This window comes from Erpetoichthys calabaricus, chromosome 10 (genome assembly GCF_900747795.2).
Source record: "Erpetoichthys calabaricus chromosome 10, fErpCal1.3, whole genome shotgun sequence".
NCBI lineage: Eukaryota > Metazoa > Chordata > Cladistia > Polypteriformes > Polypteridae > Erpetoichthys > Erpetoichthys calabaricus.
The window spans coordinates 152,224,848-152,245,141 of NC_041403.2; the positions used below are offsets into that span (position 1 = coordinate 152,224,848).

The 20,294-nt window shown below is 41.4% G+C and overlaps 1 protein-coding gene and 1 long non-coding RNA gene across 3 annotated transcripts in view; one reads left to right on the forward strand and one right to left on the reverse strand.

The window, feature by feature from the left end:
- LOC114659560 (bactericidal permeability-increasing protein-like) overlaps positions 1–20,294 on the reverse strand; it is a 64,756-nt gene that overhangs the window by 35,857 nt on the left and 8,605 nt on the right. Inside the window, exons 1-5 of one of the 2 annotated variants that reach the window (XM_028812120.2) lie at positions 14,950–15,101; positions 14,253–14,366; positions 9,681–9,795; positions 7,789–7,920; positions 1,852–2,007 (exon numbers count right to left, since the gene is read on the reverse strand). In XM_028812120.2, coding sequence (XP_028667953.1) covers positions 1,852–2,007; positions 7,789–7,920; positions 9,681–9,795; positions 14,253–14,355 — 506 coding nt within the window. In that variant the 5' untranslated portion in view covers positions 14,356–14,366; positions 14,950–15,101. Of the gene's footprint in view, positions 1–1,851; positions 2,008–7,788; positions 7,921–9,680; positions 9,796–14,252; positions 14,367–14,949; positions 15,102–20,294 lie in introns of those variants that run through there. The other variant, XM_028812119.2, reaches the window with a different exon arrangement.
- On the forward strand, positions 6,703–7,698 carry LOC127529364 (uncharacterized). Its single transcript, XR_007936030.1, has 2 exons — positions 6,703–6,780; positions 6,812–7,698. It is a non-coding gene; the product is annotated as an uncharacterized LOC127529364 (long non-coding RNA).

Below are 20,294 nucleotides of genomic sequence, written 5' to 3' on the forward strand. Positions count from 1 at the left end.
GCCATTCAAGAATTTTCCACTTCTTTGCCTTAATAAACTCCTGGGTTGCTTTGGCTGTATGTTTTGGGTCATTGTCCATCTGTATCATGAAACGCCACCCAATCAATTTGACTGCTGTATTTAGCTGGATTTGAGCAGACAGTATGTCTCTGAACACCTCAGAATTCATTCGGCTGCTTCTGTCCTGTGTCACATCATCAATAAACACTAGTGTCCCAGTGCCACTGGCAGCCATGCACGCCCAAGCCATCACACTGCCTCCACCGTGTTTTACAGATGATGTGCTATGCTTTGGATAATGAGCTGTTCCACACCTTCTCCATACTTTTTTCTTGCCATCATTCTGGTAGAGGTTGATCTTGGTTTCATCTGTCCAAAGAATGTTTTTCCAGAACTGTGCTGGCTTTTTTAGATGTTCTTTAGCAAAGTCCAATCTAGCCTCTCTCTTCTTGAGGCTTATGAGTGGCTTGCACCTTGCATTGCACCCTCTGTATTTACTTTCATGCAGTCTTCTCTTTATGGTAGACTTGGATATCGATACGCCTACCCCCTGGAGAGTGTTGTTCACTTGGTTGGCTGTTGTGAACGGGTTTCTCTTCACCATGGAAATGATTCTGGGATCATCCACCACTGTTGTCTTCCGTGGACGTCCAGGTCTTTTTGCGTTGCTGAGTTCACCAGTGCTTGCTTTCTTTCTCAGGATGTACCAAACTGTAGATTTTGCCACTCATAATATTGTAGCAATTTCTCGGATGGGTTTCTTCTGTTTTCACAGCTTAAGGATGGCTTCTTTCACCTGCATGGAGAGCTCCTTTGACCGCATGTTGTCTGTTCACAGCAAAATCTTCCACATGCAAGCACCACACCTCAAATCAACTCCAGGCCTTTTATCTGCTTAATTGATAATGACATAACCACGGACTTGCACACACCTGCCCATGAAATAGCCTTTGAGTCAATTGTCCAATTACTTTTGAGCCCCTGAAATGAAGGGATTGTGTTAAATAAATGCTTTAGTTGCCTCACATTTTATGCAATCGTTTTGTTCACCCCACTGAATGAAAGCTGAAAGTCTGCACTTCAACTGCATCTGAGTTGTTTCATTTAAAATTCATTGTGGTAATGTACAGAACCAAAATTAGAAAAACGTTGCCTCTGTCCAAATATTTATGGACCTAACTGTAGATAATAGATACAGAAATATTTATTTTGTTTAAATATTAAATATAGTGCCTTTCATATCAATCTATCTATATCTATCTATCTATCACATCAGGTTAACACACATAGAAGATGTCACCAGTGACACATGTTGCCCTGTGAGTAATTCATTCTTGTAAATAAAATTTGCCTTCTTCCTTTAATGTTTTAGGTAAGTTCCTGAGGCAGTGTGGTGACACAGTGGTTAGTGCTACCATCTCATGGTTGAAGACCCCCAGCTTTGACTGGCAGGTAGGCCACATCCCAAAATGTGCTCCATGTGTACATTTTGAGTTTTTCCCCTTGTCCCAGAGATGTCGGAGATGAATTACTGAGCTCTAAACTGACCCACTATGATTAAGTCCAGGTGAATGTGTCAGAGCGCCAGATGTGATTCTCTCCTTACACCCATTGCTACTTGCTGCATGGTAATGAACGTCATGGAATAAGTGCAGTGAGGGGTTAAGCGTGGATCTGCTTTATCATGTGCCCATGTAATGAACTAGTATTCTTCAAGACCTTGGAAAAATGGATTTAAAAAATAATTTGTTTTTAAAACTTTACTGCTGATATTTAGAAACTTTTATAAAAATGGCCTTATAGTACCTGAGCAGACTACGTTCAGTCACCGTTTGTTAAATGTCTTCTTACCTCGCTCCCCCATGAAACTTCACATTGGCACTGGCGACATTAGCTGAACAGCCAGCAGGCCATACTGTAGGTCTTCCCGTCTCATCGTGTGTTACCCCAATAGTAGCAGAAATGGTGATACCAGACAACGAGAGGTCAAAGGTGCCATGGTCTTTGCTGGAAATAGTGAAGAGAGAGAAAGAACACTTCTGTCAAGTCAGCTGTACGTAATTCTAAAGCACTTTGCATATGGAGTGTAATATTCAGTAAAGATGTAGTAGAATGCTGTTTATAGTCATATAGTGCCTTACATAAACATTATGTATTTGAAAGAAGCTCCCAAATAAAAGATTATACATAAAATAAACTCACTCCTCACATTATCGTAAATTATAGCCTAGCCTTTCTGACAGGAGAAGCAGACATGAAAGTGCAAAAGCACAAGAAAATGAAAACATCTTGGACTTGGGCACTTAAACCTTTGTATTTATTCATATATTTATTCATTGATTATTTTGTTTGTGGTATCTTGATAGCATGTAAGCTTTTACTATTTTATGCATAAAACCCATATTGCTCAATGTTATAATTTAGCCAGGCTCAAGTTTATTCTTTGTTTGTTTAATGGTTTTATTGTTTTTCAAATATTATGTGACTTTTTCCTGATTTTAATTTTTTCTATTTTTAACTTATGGAATTTCATGACTTGTGTTTATATTGTGCATATTCAAGCACTGAGTAAGTAAGAAATACCTGTGCTTTCATTTCCTGTGTTTTGTGGGCGGAACTCTCAAGAGGCGGGGCCACAATTACATCACCCGTGAAGGACCGCCCTCAGCCTTCATATGTGAGCCTGTGAAGGGGAGCCTTCAGTGCCTCATTGACAACATCCAAGTGTGCATATTATTGTAAGTATTGATTTTTCTGGTTTCTCAATTTATTGTTTCTGTCTTAGTTTTTTTTTATTCTTGGATTAAAGATTTCGATTTGTTTACTGTGAGTTTCCTTTTCTTTAGGCAAATCCGGTTGCCTTATTTTTTTCTGTTTTTTTCTCTTCTTTTCTTAAAATTGATTTCTTCATTTTAGTCCATTGTACACTAGACTAGCTTTCCTCCCTGGCACAGTTGCTGGAGGAATGCATGGGATTATGACAACACAGTGTATATATGTGTTTTGTAGATTTTGGAAAATTATTTGCTCCTAACCCTCATCCTGTGGGAGTTACCTGGGCCACTCCTGTGTGCTACTCAATCCCACCAAATGTGGTGAGAGCTGTGGTGAGAACTGGGTGTTGAACTCCGTCAGGGTTGTGTTTCGTCACCATTACTGTTTATAGTTTTCATGGACAAAGATATCAAAGTGCAAGTGAGGATGTGAGGGTGTCCACTTGGGGAGGCTAGGAGTAGCATCTTGGCTTTATGCAGTTAATGTTGTCCTCTTTGCCTCATCTGACTATGACCTGCAGCATGCACCAAGGTTATTATAGTTTTGCCTTTTTATTTTAGTTTTTATTTCTATATTTTTTCTGACCTTACTTGGAAATTCAGTTTAGTTTTAGTTTTCCTTCGTCGTGTATTTTTAGTTTTAGTTTAGTTTTTATTTCACAAAGACATTTCTATTTTATTTTTATATTTATTAGTTTCAGTTTTAGTTTTAGTAATTATGGCATGGAGCGCCTACGGAGTTAGTTTTGTGTCACAATCAGACAGAACTGTACACTTAACAGATTTGGATATGAATTTAATGCTAGTGGAAGCTTACTACACTGCCTGGTTTACTATCTGGTTTTGTTTTTGTCTGATAAAAACAAGCATAATCAAAACTAGATACTGAATATGAACAATTTTACACAATTTTATAATTTTTAAAATATTTTCTCATGAACATCACAGGGGCTTAGGAAGAACAGGGCTCTTAGACTTGAATGAGTGTGCAGACCCCACCTAGCTGTATTGAGGGAAACAAAGAACAACAAGCATGTTAGGTTAGGTGCAGTGAGTCTTGAATAGACCACCATAAAGGACAGTAAACCCATAATGAGCAGAGTAAGAGCAGGTAATAGGAGTACAGACAGGCATAAAACAACAGAGACAGCGTCTGAGATTAAGAAAAACATATACATTACCTAAACCTGTTTATCCAGAGTAGGATTGCAGGAAATCTGCAGCCTACCGCAGCAGGTTTGGATTGAAGGCAGGATAAATCCCTGGTATGCAATATGTATGATAAGGCTGATGTTAAGAACAAAAAGAATATGATATTTCAACTATCTATTTTGAGAGAGAAAAACATTGAAAAAAGGAAGACAAATATTTTAAAATATAATTCTGCTAATGGATTATGTTCACAATATCAGGTATTTTGAGTTGTGAATATGAACTAAAAAAGATAAATTTAATAAATATGGAATAAATACAAAAACCCATTAGTATGTTTAGTTTTTCATCACTTGTCAGACTCTCTACCTTTGTTTGTATTGCTTCGTTGTTAAACAATGTTTTTAAAGCAAAAGTGATTGGTCAGCAACAATATGCTGATCTTGTATGATGACCTAGTCAGTCTCTCGATCAGTGCTCCCCTCGACTTTTGTGTATACTCAGATATGGGGATGGATATTTGAGGTGTAAACTGCAAGACAATGATTATATTTTTATATTATGTACATTAAGGAACCATCAACAACAAATCTAATCATATATTGAACAATTATTATAAAAGTAAAGTTGAAAAAATCATACTCGATTTTTTTTTTATTTATACAGCTGCAGAGTCTGTGTTCAGGTAAAGTACCACTTCCGGGTGATGGATTTGGCCCAAAAGTTAATACAGATCTATAATTGTGGTGTAACAACCACATGCCGAATTTCATCTATCTAGTTGCGTTTTTGAGTTACCGTGTTTATACACACAGACAGACACACGCATACACGCGTGCACGTACACACACAATTCCAAAAAACAGTATTGTTGGACACTGGTTAATATATAATGTCAAGATTCATCAAAATATCGAGGTCGAATTTTTTCATGATTACTATACTTATGAGAAAGTAAAAACAATTTTTCCTGTGCAAAGTGGCAGGTGAATTGCTGTTAACAAAAAGCCGACACCTGAGAAATAAACTGAAGCGTTACTCACTCATGATTTTTCTGTCCATATGGTAAATGTTTTGTTGACCAGCACATTCTGATTTCAGCTGTTTGAATTACATCTTGATATACAACAAGCACAAAGAAAGGCGGCACGCAAATCGCTTTCTATTTCTCATGCTTTACACACCCACACTCAGCTTGCTCTGTCACTGCAAATGCTGTGTGAACAGCCGCTCTCCGTCACCAGCCGTCGTTCACTGGATGAATATATGCGGGAAGCTTGTGGTGGATGACTTTCTGTTTTAGAGTTAAAACTTACAAGGGTTAAAGACTAACGGCAAGAATATTCATTCAAAAACGAAAACTAAAAATATTTTAGTAAATTATTATTTTATTTCAGTTAGTCTTTCCAGCTACTTTAATAGTTTCATGTAGTTTTAGTTTTTCATTCCGGTTTTGTTAATTATTTTATTTCAGTTTACGAAAATGTTTTTTTAATAATAGTTTCAGTTTTGATTTTAGTTTTCGTTAACTATAATAACCTTGGCATGCACACGAGTAATTCCTTACCGAGTGTGAAGTGGCTGAGATAAGGATCAGCATCTCCAAGTCTAAGGTTATGGTTCTTTCTCTCTCTCTCTTGCAAAAGAGTGGATTGTTCTCCCCTCAGGGAGGGGGGTCTTAACTTGTCCATGAATAACGGAAAAAGGGAACGTGAGATTGATTCGATTGGAGCGATGGCAACTGTTCTGTGGGTGCTGTACAGGTCCATGATGTTGAAGTGGGAGCGGAGTCTAAATAACAAAACTCTCGGTGTACCAGTCGATATACTGTACGTCCCTGTCCTCGCCTATAGTAATGAGTTGTAGGTAATGACCAAAAGAATGAGATTGTGAGTACAGTAATCCCTCCTCGATCGCGGGGGTTACATTCCAGAACCCCCCACAAAAGGTGAAATTCCACGAAGTAAAAACCGTATGTTCATATGGTTATATATTTTAAGCCCTTATAAACTCTCCCACACTATTATAAACATTTCCCGCACAGTTATACAGCATAAACCCTTTGTATTCTCTTAGATATTAGGTAAGATTCATTGAAATTATGTATGTAAACACACTGTTTATATACAGTAAAACCTAAATATTATTTTAAAGATATCAAGCGTCTCCGATATCACATATGTTACAGCCATTACGACAGGCAGGCCACCAGCAATAAATACGTACAATGCAAGAAAAATTGTATACAGTAAAATGTGTGTACAGTGACACTAAACTATGTACATGTAATAAGTACTGTACATAGATAATTAATTATAGTTACTCAACAACAATGACACGATGACTTGTCCGATAACGATGAGTTTAATTTTACTGCACAACAAAGGAGCCTCTTCAGGCGATTGTGTAGCCCCGTTGTTGTTCTTCTTCCGGCTATCTTCAATCCAAATTCCTAAAGCAGATTCCATCCAGACTACTGCCTTATTACATCCACTTACAACTCGTTTTGCGCCCTGGTTAAAGGACACTGCGGCCGTAGATCTTATATGCTTTTCCTCCTTTTTAAATAAAAAGAATTGTGGACTCATTGATGCCGTAATGGCGTCCTACAGCGGTGTAGCTGTTCCCTGCTTTCAACATATCCAAAACTTGTACCTTTTCGGCAATCGTTAGCATCTTCTATTTGCGTTTGGGCACGGCCCCTGAAGCAGTAGCAAGAGCAGATCGTTTTGGAGCCATAACGAAGGGCTTGACTACGGACAAAGATAAACAAAAAAGAGCACAAAAGTTAACTCTTTACACAGCTAAACACGTTGATGCTGAATGAGCGAGACGAGACTTCCTGGTTAACGCAGTGGAATCGAATTCAGCGCTCCGTCGCTGAGCCAATCAGCACACAGGAACTTAACTGCGTGCTCTGATTGGGTAGCTTCTCAGCCATTTCCCAATAGCGTCCCTTTTATGAAATCAACTGGGCAAATCAACTGAGGAAGCATGTACCAGAAGTAAAAAGACCCATTATCCGCAGAAAACCGCGAAGCAGCGAAAAATCTGCGCTATAGATCAGTGATAGAGTGAAGCTGCGAAAGTCGAAGCGCGATACAGCGAGGGATTACTGTATAAGTATCACAAATGACATTTCTTCAAAAGGTGGCTGCGTTGACACTTCGGGAAAACCTCTGAATAGGCTGTCTTCTCTTCCAGATCGAGAGGAGTCCACTGATGTAGTTTGGTTCATGACATACAGTAAGGTTGTCCCTGGGCAGTTCCCCCTAGAGGTGCTCCAGGTTTGTACCACTGGGTGGAGACTCTGCAGCAAACACAGGACATGCCGGACAGATTATATCGCTTGGCTGTTTTGGAAACACCTATGAATTCCCCAGGAAGAACTGGAATCTGTAGCTGGAGACAGGAAAGTCTGGGCTAACCTGATTGGCTTGCTGGCACAGCAACCTTTAACCAGGTAAAATGATTTCTGAAAATGAGAAGAAATTCATTCTTTCATTTATAAAGATTCTGCATTGGACTTGTAGCTTTCACTCCCTTGAAGATCATTTTTGATATATTTTGGGACCTTTGAGATATTTGTAAACATTTAAAGCCAGCTCCCCATCTTAGGCCTGTGCAGGCCAAGGTCCTCCCGTGGAATTTGGAATCAGGTGGCCTAAGGTGAGGCCTGTCTTTGCATCTTCTAGTGAAAGTTGTGGCCTGGCTTATGGGTCTTTTAGAGGCCTCATAACTTTTTCATTATTTTCTGTGCACTCCACAGATATACAGAATGAATGTCCTACTTTTTAGTCCTCAATGTATTCAGTGATTCAGTAAATGCTGCAGAAATACTTTGAATAATGTAATAACTTACATAAATCGGAGATATTTCACATGCCAGTTTCCATTAATTTGTATGAAGGCATTGGTAATAGACAAGCTAATGCCAGTTCCTGCTGCGAATCCTACAGCTGACTGTGGTAGTCCCAGATTCACAATCCGCATCCTGAAAAAAAAGAAATGAATGTGGAATCAAGAATGATTCAACACAAGACTTGAGTACCAACTGCAACAGAAAATCCATTTTGTAATACACTGGGAAACCCAAAGTAAAATGTTTTCAGTATTTTGCCCAAATGATGGTTGTGAAAATGCCAGTATTCAGGCAATAGGTTAAACAAAAGTGCCAACCAGATACAACTTGTTGAGCCTCAGCGACTGAATAAGTGCCATAATCCCCTGAGATTTGTGTGTATGAAGGTTATACTTGTTATGCCTGCCTGAAAACAAGCGTGAAAGCCTTTAGATAAAAAGGATCAGAAGATGAAATTGAAAATCAGAAACTGGTCAAGGAGTCGCAAAACAGTAGAGGCTGAGACTTTGAGAGTTTGTATCCACAATCTTGGACTGAGCATTTGGGATATCGGTTCTCATGTGTGACATTACATGTCATGACTTCTGTCAATACGCCCCTAAAAACCAAACAATGCATCCATGATGATGGAAACATTAAGCAATGGTGAACACCAGAAACAAAACAACACCACAGACTTTACAGGGTGAATCGAAGAGCCGTGTTTTACTCGCGTTGTCACACACACGTGATTAGGGTGCAGCCAACGGGCTCAACGAAGCGTGATACTATGAAGAAAACAGGTTTGGAACAGAGTACTAACATCTTTCTACCTTGTTTAGCAGAAAACCAGAAGATTAACCGTACCTTTCAGAAGACCTCCAGACAATCTCACTTCCGCACTCCCGACAACAACTACCTTCTTTCTGGCCTGATCCGATGACCTGACTTCCGACTTTGAATTTTCTACGTCGTGTCCGTCGCTCCTTTTTTTCCTGTCATTCCCACTGTACATCATTTGCTGCCATTCCTTTATATAAATCCAGTCATTTCCTGATTCCAATGTCCTTCTTATGCTTCATTTGCATTGTATCAGTCTGAATATATGACTCGGACCCACATACTATACAGGGAATTCACCCCAAATCTTTATGAGTGTGTTGTCTCTGATTTATAACTTCATAGCTTTTACAGATAAGCATTGAATCTCTGTGTGAAAGACAGTTGTACTTGATTTTTCTGGGATAATAAATCCTTGTTCTTGCCTTCTTGACTTCAAATTTTTGATTGCGCTTTGGTTTTTGTGACAATCTCTAGAGAGACCTGAAAACGTTCTTCACTGACAGTCTCCATGCAATCTGACACAGCTGGAGAGGATCTGCAGAGAAGAACGCTAGGAAATCTCCAATTCCAGGTACGTGAAGCTTGTTGTGTCAAACCCAACAAGACTCCAAGCAGGAATCGCTGCCAAGGGGCTTCACCAAGGTACTGAGAAAAGGGTCTGAACACTTGGGTCAATGGAATATTTCACTTCTTTATTTTAAATAAATTTGTAAAGATTTCTAGTATCTTGTTTTCACTTTGTCATTCTGGAGGATCGGGTTTTGCTTGATGAGGGGAACAATTAATTTAAATAGTTTTAGCAGCAAACAAAATGTGAAAAACGTGAAGGGGCCTGAACACTTTCTGGAGGCAGTGGATTTAGTTCAATAGTGGTGACAACCCTTGAAGTAATTCTGTGCGAATATTAATCCTCATTATGAATTTCACTCGGAACACGCATTACCATTACTGTCCATCACTCCTCCATGAACACCTTCCTAATCACCCATAACCCATGTTAACATGGAAAAAGGCTGGCTGAATACCAGGACCCTCACAGACCTTCACCGTTATAACAGGAACATACTCACCCCGAAATGCTGTATTCCACTTTTCCAATTGGTGAGACTTTCTCTGAACCCGATATGTCTGGAATGTGGAGAGTTTTCAGTTTATCCTGAACAGCAATTAACCCAATTTGACGACCTAAGAATATAAAATGGGAGTTTTTTGAAAAAGGTATGAATTCTTCTGGAAGTTGTTAAATAAGCCTTTATACAACAAAAATCAAAGTACCTCCTAACTTTCTTTAGTCCAACTGTAGGGTCAAGTGGACCCTTGGCCTCTCCCAGCAGTATGGGTGCCTGGCCATTGCAGGACACACTCACCCACTTATTCTGTTTTGCCAGTCATGAATACTTAGTGTGACTTGGCTGGACTACAGCACGGTCTTGCTCTGCCTGCTGGTTTTAACTCCAGCCATTCTTTTCGATTGTGAACAGCTACAAAGATGTTGATAAAAATTGACCGGGAGATGTGCCGTGTTCGAGAAACGGGAACAAAATTAGTCTTCTTGAAAATGAAAGTGTTAGTATCAAAAACAAAATGCAGAGGGCTAAACCACTGATGAATCAAAACAAGAGCTGCCAGGAGGTGTTACCAAAGTTACCAAAATATCAGCAGGACCAAAATGGTAAGACTGTGAACCGAATTGAGAAGTGGAAAGCAATGAGTGGTTAACCAGAATACCAAACTCTATGAGTTCAAGGCGAACACAGTTTAAGGTTAAAATCCGTAATCTCGGACAAGCGTTTTATTCCTGAGCCTTTCTGGAGTGATGCATAATGCCATTCCTTAGCAACCTCAAATTAAATACCAAAAATATGAATATCTTTCTAAAACTAAAGAACTACTCCAAAACACATTTATGGTCTTGTTCCTTAAACATAAAGCATAAAAATATTTACAACCAATGAACAGAAAAAAATGTATCAAAAAAAGATTTTTCATTGGGATTCCCAAGATTTATTATATATATATATATATATATATATATATATATATATATATATATATATATATATATATATATATATATATATATACACACACATAGTCATACATATGCATCAGAGGGTTGCCTTCCAGGTAAACACCATTACCTTAGGACACCAGGGGGTACAACCGCTAACCTCCTTTTCTTCTTTTCTGCCCATCATTTGGAGAAGATGCCCAGTGACTGCAACTGACCCCGGCCCTTCTGGTCCACAAGCTATAAAAGCAGGGGGCTCTCGAAAAGGAGGTGTCTCATTTTGGAGATTAGCAACCCACAAGACGGAGCTCCTGCCCTGAAGCCTGACTGATGTACACAACATCCTTACTTTAGCCAGTGGCTAGTTGTATTTTGGTGTTTTGTATTTTTCTACACCATTGAGCTCCTGTTATTATTTTTGTTTCAAACACTTTTGAGTAAGCAAGTTGGCTTGGTTAACACCCCAACATTTTGTCTCGGTGCCTGTAATTATTTATTTTAAATCCACTGTGGTGGTTTTTAGAGCCAAAAATATGAAAATTGTGTCACTGTTCAAATACTTATGGACCTAACTGTAGATAGATAGATAGATAGATATTAATTTCAGTATAGTAGGCTAGATAGATAGATAGATAGATAGATAGATAGATAGATAGATAGATAGATAGATAGATAGATAGATAGATATTAATTTCAGTATAGTAGGCTAGATAGATAGATTGTACAGTGTATATGTTTCTTCTGCACTTTTGTCACTTAGGTCCTTGAAAATGAGGATCCTGTGAGCCTGATCACCCTCAGGGAATTGCACCACATGGCCGTAGTGCCGTAACTGATGTTCCCGCACAATGCAGGTAATGTGCCTTGATAGATGTGAAAGGCACTATATGATAGATACCTTTGAGCGCTGCCTTCATTATGTGCTGGATTGGTTCAGAAATGTGATATTCAGTGAGCTGTCCAATTGTTCCCACTCAATTTAAGCAAAATTCGCTCATGGTTGTCTCCAGATGTACGTATATATTATACATCTGACTTGAGCAAGACTAGTCCAGCACTGATTGACCTGACATACAAGTTCTTGGGATGTTAATAATAATCCTTTACATTAATATAGCACCTTTCTTACTACTCAAAGCACTTCAGTGAGTGGGGAGCCACGTCAACCACCACTAATGTGTAGCATCCACCTGGATGAAACGATGACAGCCGTTTTTGCACCCGCACACGTGGTGCGGCTGCTGATTATGTGTTGAGTGACTACATGTAGAAGAACCCGCCAGGACAGGAGAGAACACATAAATTCAGCATACATGTGAGCTGACCCTTTAGTGTGGAGATCTGAAACAGCAGTGCCATTTACCGTGTCAGCCATGCGATTAGATTTTCGTCATTGTTTTTTTCTTTCTAATTTCTAAATGAAAAACACTTTCCCCGTGTCTGTGTAGGGTCAACGTGCCTAAATCAACCTTCTCCATCCAGTGGCACTTGCTTTGTGTCTTTCCACACCCCGTCCATGCTGTGAACCCTTTGTGGAACTCAAGGGGCAGGCATCCCCAATCACCTAAGGCTCCATATGGACGTCAGTCAGCACCGTCCCCATTCAAGCTGCTTTCCTTCAGATCTTCTGTTACTTTATCCGTCTACCTCTTTTTCCTCCTCCTCACTTTCTCTTCCCCTGGACCTTCATTCCCATCACTCTTTTAACCACATTTTCATTGTCTCTCCTCACCACATGTCCATACTACTTCAGCCTACTTTCTCGGATGTCTCTCCCACTTTTGTTGCACCTCTAATTATCTCATTTCTTATGTCCTTTTTTTGTAACTCCACACATTCATCTCCACATTTTAATTTCTGCCACCTCTAACTTCTTCTGAGTACAATCATGCCATTCCTCCATTCCTCTGGTGTTCTCTGCTGTTTATTAGCACATATTAGTGATATTGGTGCAAATCCCATTCACAAGTTAAAATAAACTCTGAGGTGGTTGGCAGGCATGAGGAGCCCCAGTGGGCCACCTCAAAACAGTTCCCAGAAAGAGAGGGGTAGTGATAGATGTGGACTCGGCCATTAGGGGGATTGAAGGCCTCAGAGACAGAGGGTCTCTCATGGTGTGTTGCCTTCTGGGTGCACAGATGGGTGACCTCCCTGGAAGGGTTGATAGGCTCTTGGCTGGAGCTGGGGGGGGATCCAGTTGTCATTATCCGTGTTGGAGCAAATTACATATATAAGGGTAGTCTGTCAGTTCTATGATCCATATTTAAAGAGTGGACCACCAAGGGGTCTACATCTCCCTCAACCCCGACACAGACAGGCTGAAACACAAGTTCAACAGAGCACACGTTTATTCAGAGTTGGGTAAGCACTTTTGCCTTGCTCCTCAGCAGCAACACAGTACAAAAGCTCCAAACACAATACAACACAGCCTTTCTTTCTTTCTCTTTCTTTCTTCTCTCACTCTCTCTCTTCTTCGCCTCCTCTCCTCCTCATAAGCTTTGTCCCCCACGTCCCAACTCTGGCTCCCTAGCTGGTGGTGAGGCGGTTCCTTTTATAGAGTACCCAGAAGTGCTCCGGGTGTTTCTTGACTTTCTACTGGCTGCACTTCTAGGTGTGGCGGAAGCAGTACCTCAAAGGACTCAGCTGCAGCACCCCCTGGCGGTGCCCATGGAATCCAACAGGGCTGCTCCAAACTACAACTCCCAGCATGCCCTGTGTGGACCCATAGTGCTGTAACAACCCTGGGGTGCTGCCATCTAACGTCTCTGGGAAGATACTGGCCCAAACAGGTTCTCTCCCTCGGTCCTTCCACCCAGACAGTGTCCCAGCCGGGTAATGGCCTTGGCCATCCGCCACTGGTGTCAGGTTAAGAAGCAGAACTGACAACATAGTCTTCTCTAAATTTCTGCCTGTGCCACACGCGCCAGTCCAGGTAAGACTGAGGAGATTAGAAGGTTTAACGTGTGCCTCAAATCTTGGTGTGGGACAGACGGGCATAGGTTTATGGGGCATTGAGACTCCATTTGGAACAGATGTTCCATCTCGACGTGTTACGTCTCAACCAGAGAGGCCCCAATGTGTCCTTCTGAACTCAGTATAGCCGATTATAACACAACATCATCAAGCCTTCTTAATCCAGTCTGGGGTCCTGCCATCTGTGGACACCAGTCCATCACAAGACCACTCATACACTCCCCCATTCATGCTTGATCAATGGGCCTAATGTGCATTGGAGAAAACCTGCAATACTCCAAGAAATCCATGCAGACATGGAGAGAAGCTGCAAACTGCACACACACACAATCAAAGTAAAAAGGCTGCCCAGCAATCTGGCCAGAGCTGAACATTTCCGTTTTTAAAAGTGACAACAGCTCAGGTCAAAGTTCAGTTAGGGCTCATGTTACACTTCCTTGTGTCCTCCATCTAAGACTGTGTGCAAGGGGCAACACAAACCATCAGACACTGACTAGCCAATCAAAGCTTGTATTTCCCTTTGTATGCTAATTTGCAAAGACTGCACAATGCAAATCTATCAAACAAAATATGCTGTCAAAACAAACAAAAAAAATGTGTTAATTAGCATAAATTAAGATGTGAAATGTCAAAACAGATGACAGGGAGATAAACTTACCATAGTCAATGCCCTTCTGGGTGATCCTCCCTATGACTCCAGGATTCAGGCCATGAGACAGCGAACACAGAGACAAGAAAACCAAAAGCCACCACTGGACCATCCTGGCACCACCTGAAGTCAAAGAAAAAGCAGAAATAAGCCGACGTATTACTAGTCCTCCATCCATTTTCAGAACCTATGTCTGTGTGGCATAAGTGGCAGAGAGACAGGGACTCCTCCCAGATGGGATACAACTCCATTATGAGGCACACCATAGGTCTTCTGGTTCACCAAATATGACGTGGAAGTGACCATGGAAGGAGCAGGAGACACCAGAGCTGGGAGTGGAACCAGAGGGCAAGGGCTGTAAATCTGTAATATCAGTGTACCTCCGATCTAGCAATCGTTATATAGCAACTTACACCCCATCTGTCTATCATACAGTGCCTTTCATATCTAACTATTTAAATCTGGTAATTACACGTTGACGTTCATGTCTATCTGTGTTTCCATAATAGTCTGTCTTATTACTATATACAGTTCCTTTCTCTTTTACATCTGTCTATATTATATAGTGCCTTTGATATTTGATAGATAGATAGATAGATAGATAGATAGATAGATAGATAGATAGATAGATAGATAGATAGATAGATAGATAGATAGATAGATAGATAGATCTTATTAAATACACCATGCTGTCTTGCTCTCTTACTCTGTTGTGCACAGCTGCTGTTAGTGGCTCCGGGTGTCAAGTCCTCTTTAAGTCCCCAAGTCGGCTCACTTTCCCTACTGCGAGGTTAGCAGTCTGTCAGCACTGGGGGGTTCAGCCTGGCTGTACACTCTGACCACTGCTGCGGATGTGATTTCTCGTCAGGACTGACACTTCCACTTTTGTTAGTTTCTGCTTCTGCTTTTTACAGCAGACTTCCTTCTCTGGCGTTCAAAGTCCAAAGGGAAGTAAAACAAGCATGAAGTTCCTTAATAGTTGGAACGTCACAGCAGAATTTTATTTATACAAAACCTGTCTGTCTTTTTATGTGATGTCTTTTATTTGATCTAGTTGTTCTTTATAGAAAACCGCAGTTCCTTTCTTATCTCTCTATAGTGCATTCAGAAGGTACTCGGACCCCTTCAGTTTTTTCACATTTCATTATGCTTCAGCCCGGTGCTTAGATCATTGAAATTCAATTCTCCTTCATCAAAAATCACACAACACTCCAGAATGACAAAACAAAATAAGGATTGTAGAAGTATTTGCACATTTATTAAAATAAAAAACTGAAATGTCACACTGATGCAAGTGTTCAGACTCTTTTCTCAGTAATTAGTTGAAGCCCCTATGGCAGCCACTCCAGCCTGGAGTCTTCTTGAGTTTGACACAACAAGCTTCACTCACCAAAATTTGCGGATTTTCTGCTATCGAAGATCCTCTCAAGCTCTGTCAGGTTGGATGGAGACCGTCGCTGGATGGCTCACGTCAGGTTTCTCATGGGATGTTTGTTCAAGTTTCAGCCTGTGTTCTGGCTGGGCCACTTGAGGACATTCTCAGTCTTTTCCATAAGCCACTGCTGTGTTATTTTTGCTTTGTGTTTGGGTCATTGTCCTGTTGGACGGTCAACCATTTGTCTCAGTCTGAGATCCAGGGCATATGGAAAGCCAAGTTGTCATTTAGACTTATCTTTAAAACATTTAAAGGTACCTTGAATTCATTTAATGATAGCTCTAAATGATCATTTTCCATACAGAGTGACCTAGAACAGGTTTACGTTAAGAATATCTTGGCACTTTGCTCCGTTCCGCTTTCCCTCAACTCTCACTAGTCTCCCAGTCTCTGATGCTGCCACCATTGTGTTTTGCCGTTGGAATGGTACCGCATAGGTGGCAGAAGGTGCCCTGTTCCCTTCAGACATGAGGCTTTGAGCTGACGACAAACAGCTTAACTTTGGTTTCATCCAACCAGAGAATCTTGCGTCTCACAGTCCCTTTGGTGCTCCTTTCCAACTCCAAGTGGGCCTACATGTTTTCTTTACTGTGGAAAGCCTTCTGTCTGCTGGCCATTCTGCCCTAAAGCCCAGGTCGATTGAGTGTAACAGTGGTTCTTGGCCTTCTGGAAGTTTCTTATATCCCCACACAGCTTCTCAGAACTCAGCCAAAGTGACCATTGGGTTCTTGGTCACTTCTCTTGTCGTGGTCATTCTTCCCCGATCACTCAGTTTGGCCAGATAGCCAACTTTAGGAAGAGTTGTGGTTGTCCCAGACTTCTTCTTCTAAGCATTACGGAGCCCACGGTGCTCTTGGGAACCTTCAATGCTGCAGAAAATTATTTTGATGCCTCCCCCAGATTTGTTCCTCAACACAATGCCATCTCTAAACTCTGCAGGCAATTCCTTTGACATCATGGCTTGGTTTTTGCTCCACTTTGGGACCTTCTATGGACAAGGTGTGTGCCTTTCCAGGTCACATCCAGTCACTTGAATTAACCACCAGCAGACTCGAGAAACATCTCAACGACGATCATAGAATGGAAGGCTGCTGAGCCAAATTGCAAGCATCACAGCAAATTGTCAAATGGTGTCCATGGGATATTTCGGTTTATAACTTTTAACAAACTTTCTAAAATTCTGTTTTTGTTTTGTCATTGTGAGGTTTGGAGGGAAAAATTAAATGATTTTAGCAGAAAGCTGCAACCTAACAAAATGTAAAAAACGCAAAAGGTTCTCAATACTTTCTGAAGGCACTCATCAGATGGGTGCAAGGCAAAGAAGAATCCAGAATAGCTTGGAGTGCGGAAATATTTGTGGGCCTTTTCTGACGGCACAGTGGTCCACACTGCAGTCCTGCAGAACCACAAACTCGAGGATTATTCTCAGTATGGTCACAATCCATTTGCATGTCCTCTTGGTATCTCCATGGATCTTTCTCTGTGTTCATCAGTTTCCTTTCCCACCTTAAATATAGGTGGGTTGACTTGATGGGCCACTTAAAATGGCCTGATATGAATGACTATAGCTGCATGGAAGATGGACTGCTATAACATTCCAGCTGGGTCCAGCCTTGGACGTGATGTGGCTGGCTGAAACCACAAGGAGAAATGGGGTGAAAAATAATTAAATTAGCACAGATAGGTACCAACAAGAGTGAAAGGGAAGGTCTACAGGACGGTAGTGAGACCGGCTATGTTATATGGGTTGGAGACAGTGGCACTGACCAGAAAGCAGGAGACAGAGCTGGAGGTAGCAGAGTTGCTAAGATTTGCACAGGGTGTGACGAGGATGGATAGGATTAGAAATGAGGACATTAGAGGGTCAGCTCAGGTTGGACGCTTTGGAGAGGCGAGATTGTGTTGGTTTGGACATGCGCAGAGGAGAAATGCTGGGTATTCTGGGGAAAGGGTGCTAAGGATAGAGCTGCTAGGCAAGAGGACCAGAGGAAGGTCTAAAAGAAGGTTTATGGATGTGGTGAGAGTGGATATGAAGGTGATGGCTATGACAGAGCAAGATGCAGAGGACAGGAAGAGATGGAAAAAGATGGTCCGCTGTGGCGACCCCTAACAGGAGCAGCCGAAAGAAGAAGAAGCAGCAGCAAACTGAAAATAGACACATTTGCATTGGTACCGTCTACGAGTCACCAGCTCATCTCACGGTCCACACAGTGGTCCTGTTAACAATCAGCTGTAAGGTAAGAGGTGTGATCAATAATGGCGGCCAAGGTATCTTTGAAAAGTGCACTCAAGGAGCAGCCAGGTGCTGCCACAGTGGCAAGAGAAATCATGTGAACCCCGTGGATTGACCTGGTTTTTTGCTTTGTGCCCTCATCCGCCATAACCTGTCATCTATGGGGGAGGAGTGAAAGCTTTAGATTTGTCAAAAAGTTTGATCTCCACATTTCGACGGATCTCAGCGTTTTAGGGTCCCCTGACATGAACACATCGATATCTTGATGTTTGATGTTCTATGTATGGTAGGCTCATGATCAGAAATGTTAACCTGTTCCAATGATTCCTTCAGCCCTTATGCTGTTAGGCTTTTACCTCGCTGATGATTCCATGTTGTGCCTTTCAAGTCCTCTTGGCTGGGTGCCGACTTCAAGGGAGAGCAGCCGCAGTACTAAATCAGCTCCATTTCTACACAGCCTGTCTAACTGTGGATGGATGAACATCTAAACTCTTTGAAATGACTTTGCTTTTATGCAGAATGTTCTTTATATTGAAGTTTTGTAACTTCTGAAATTCAATATGAAGAAATATATCCTTAATTTCCTTATTTTATAAGAAGTGATTTCCTTATTTTCTATTTCTGATTACCTAGTAAGATGACGGGTGGTTGGTTTGGGAATACAGTACGTCTCTGAGGATTAAAATAAACAAAAATTCACTTACAGATTATATTTTTTTTTTTTTTATAGATTATAGATTTTTATACATTATATCTTATTTCACACACACACACACAAACACATATATATATATATTGTAGGTAGATGGATGCTTGGGGGTGCTGTTGCCCCGTGAAATCCAACACACCGATGCAGTCACTGGTTTAAAAGCACACAGAAGTATTTTAATTTTCTTTGTCAAAGTGCCCCAAAGCACTTCCACCTCCATAAATCAATAATCACAATAACAATACACTACAATAAACCAATCCTCCACTCCCAGCAGCTCCGTCACACTCCCTCCCAACTCTGGCTCTCCTTGCTTGGTCTTCACCAGTCCTTTAAATAGTCCTTGACCCAGAAGTGCTCATCTCCTTCTCTCCATGTGATTCCATAGCACTTCCGCGTCAGATAAAGACTTATATTTTTCTTCAGCCTAGAAGTACTTCCGTTTCTCCATCCTCGTGACTTGGGAGTACTTCTGGGCTACCGGGAAAATAAAAATCTCCACGCCTCCCTGGAGTGTCCCACGATGGCACCCACGGCACCCAGCAGGGCTGTGAAGCCGAACTCCATCTCCCATGGTGCCCTGCGGGAATCCAGGGCACCTCCATACTGCAGGGAAGACGCCAACTAGCGTCTTGGATGTGTCGGCCGGGATGAGCTGCCGGCCGTCCATCACAATTCGGGAATGGATTCCCGGACGGGTTTATCCATTCCTGGGAATCCGGGAATTCCACATTTCATTCCCGGGAATCCTGAGCTCCCGGGCAACTCACATGTGAACAGTTTTAGAACGACCGACACTCATTTTTAATAAAACTACTGCAATATGTTGACAAAAATAAAAGACTAACCTTATCTACAAGCAGTTCATGCTGTCATAGAAGTACATGTATCTTTAGTTGCGGTAATAAGAGCGTAGAAAGCACAACGTCCTCACACGTGGCGCAGTGGTAGTGCTGCTGCTTTGCAGTAAGAAGATTGTGGGTTCGCTTCCTAGTTCCTCCCTGTGTGGATAGCGCTTTGAATACTGAGAAAAACACTATATAAATGTAATTTATTATTATTAACGTGTCTAGCGTGCGGTCGTCCATGCACACTCTGCCTCCACTGAAGTAGGCGGCACAATCATCAGATACTGATACACTTGTTCTAAACAACGCCCGCGCTTACCGTTGCTCTGAAACACCGCCATTTCAGCTTTTACTGATGCATCCAGTTTCTTGGCACAGATAATGCGGATGCAACAGACTGACGCATTGCAATTTCAAGTTGCTGTTCAAAGCTGTTGTCTGATGAAGTGCAAGCTGCAGCAATGGCGCCACCTTAATTATTTTCAACTATAACTCTATTATTTCTTGATCGATTTTTACACTTTTACACGCTATATATGTGCGCTTGGCCATTTCCGGGAATGCGGGAATGAAAAATGTCCAGGAATCCTGGGCTCCCGGTAATGGATTCCCTAATCACAATATACTAATATATATATAGTGAACTAAGCCCCGGACACAGACAGGCAGACATGGTAAATTCACCACCACACGTTTATTTACACTACTATATACAAGTTAAAGTGCCACACAAACCCCCAAGACTTCCCCAAAGTCCAGGCCAAACCACACTATGCCTCACTCTCTTCAGGCCGCCTCCTGCCTCTCCTTCCAAGACCTCGTCCTT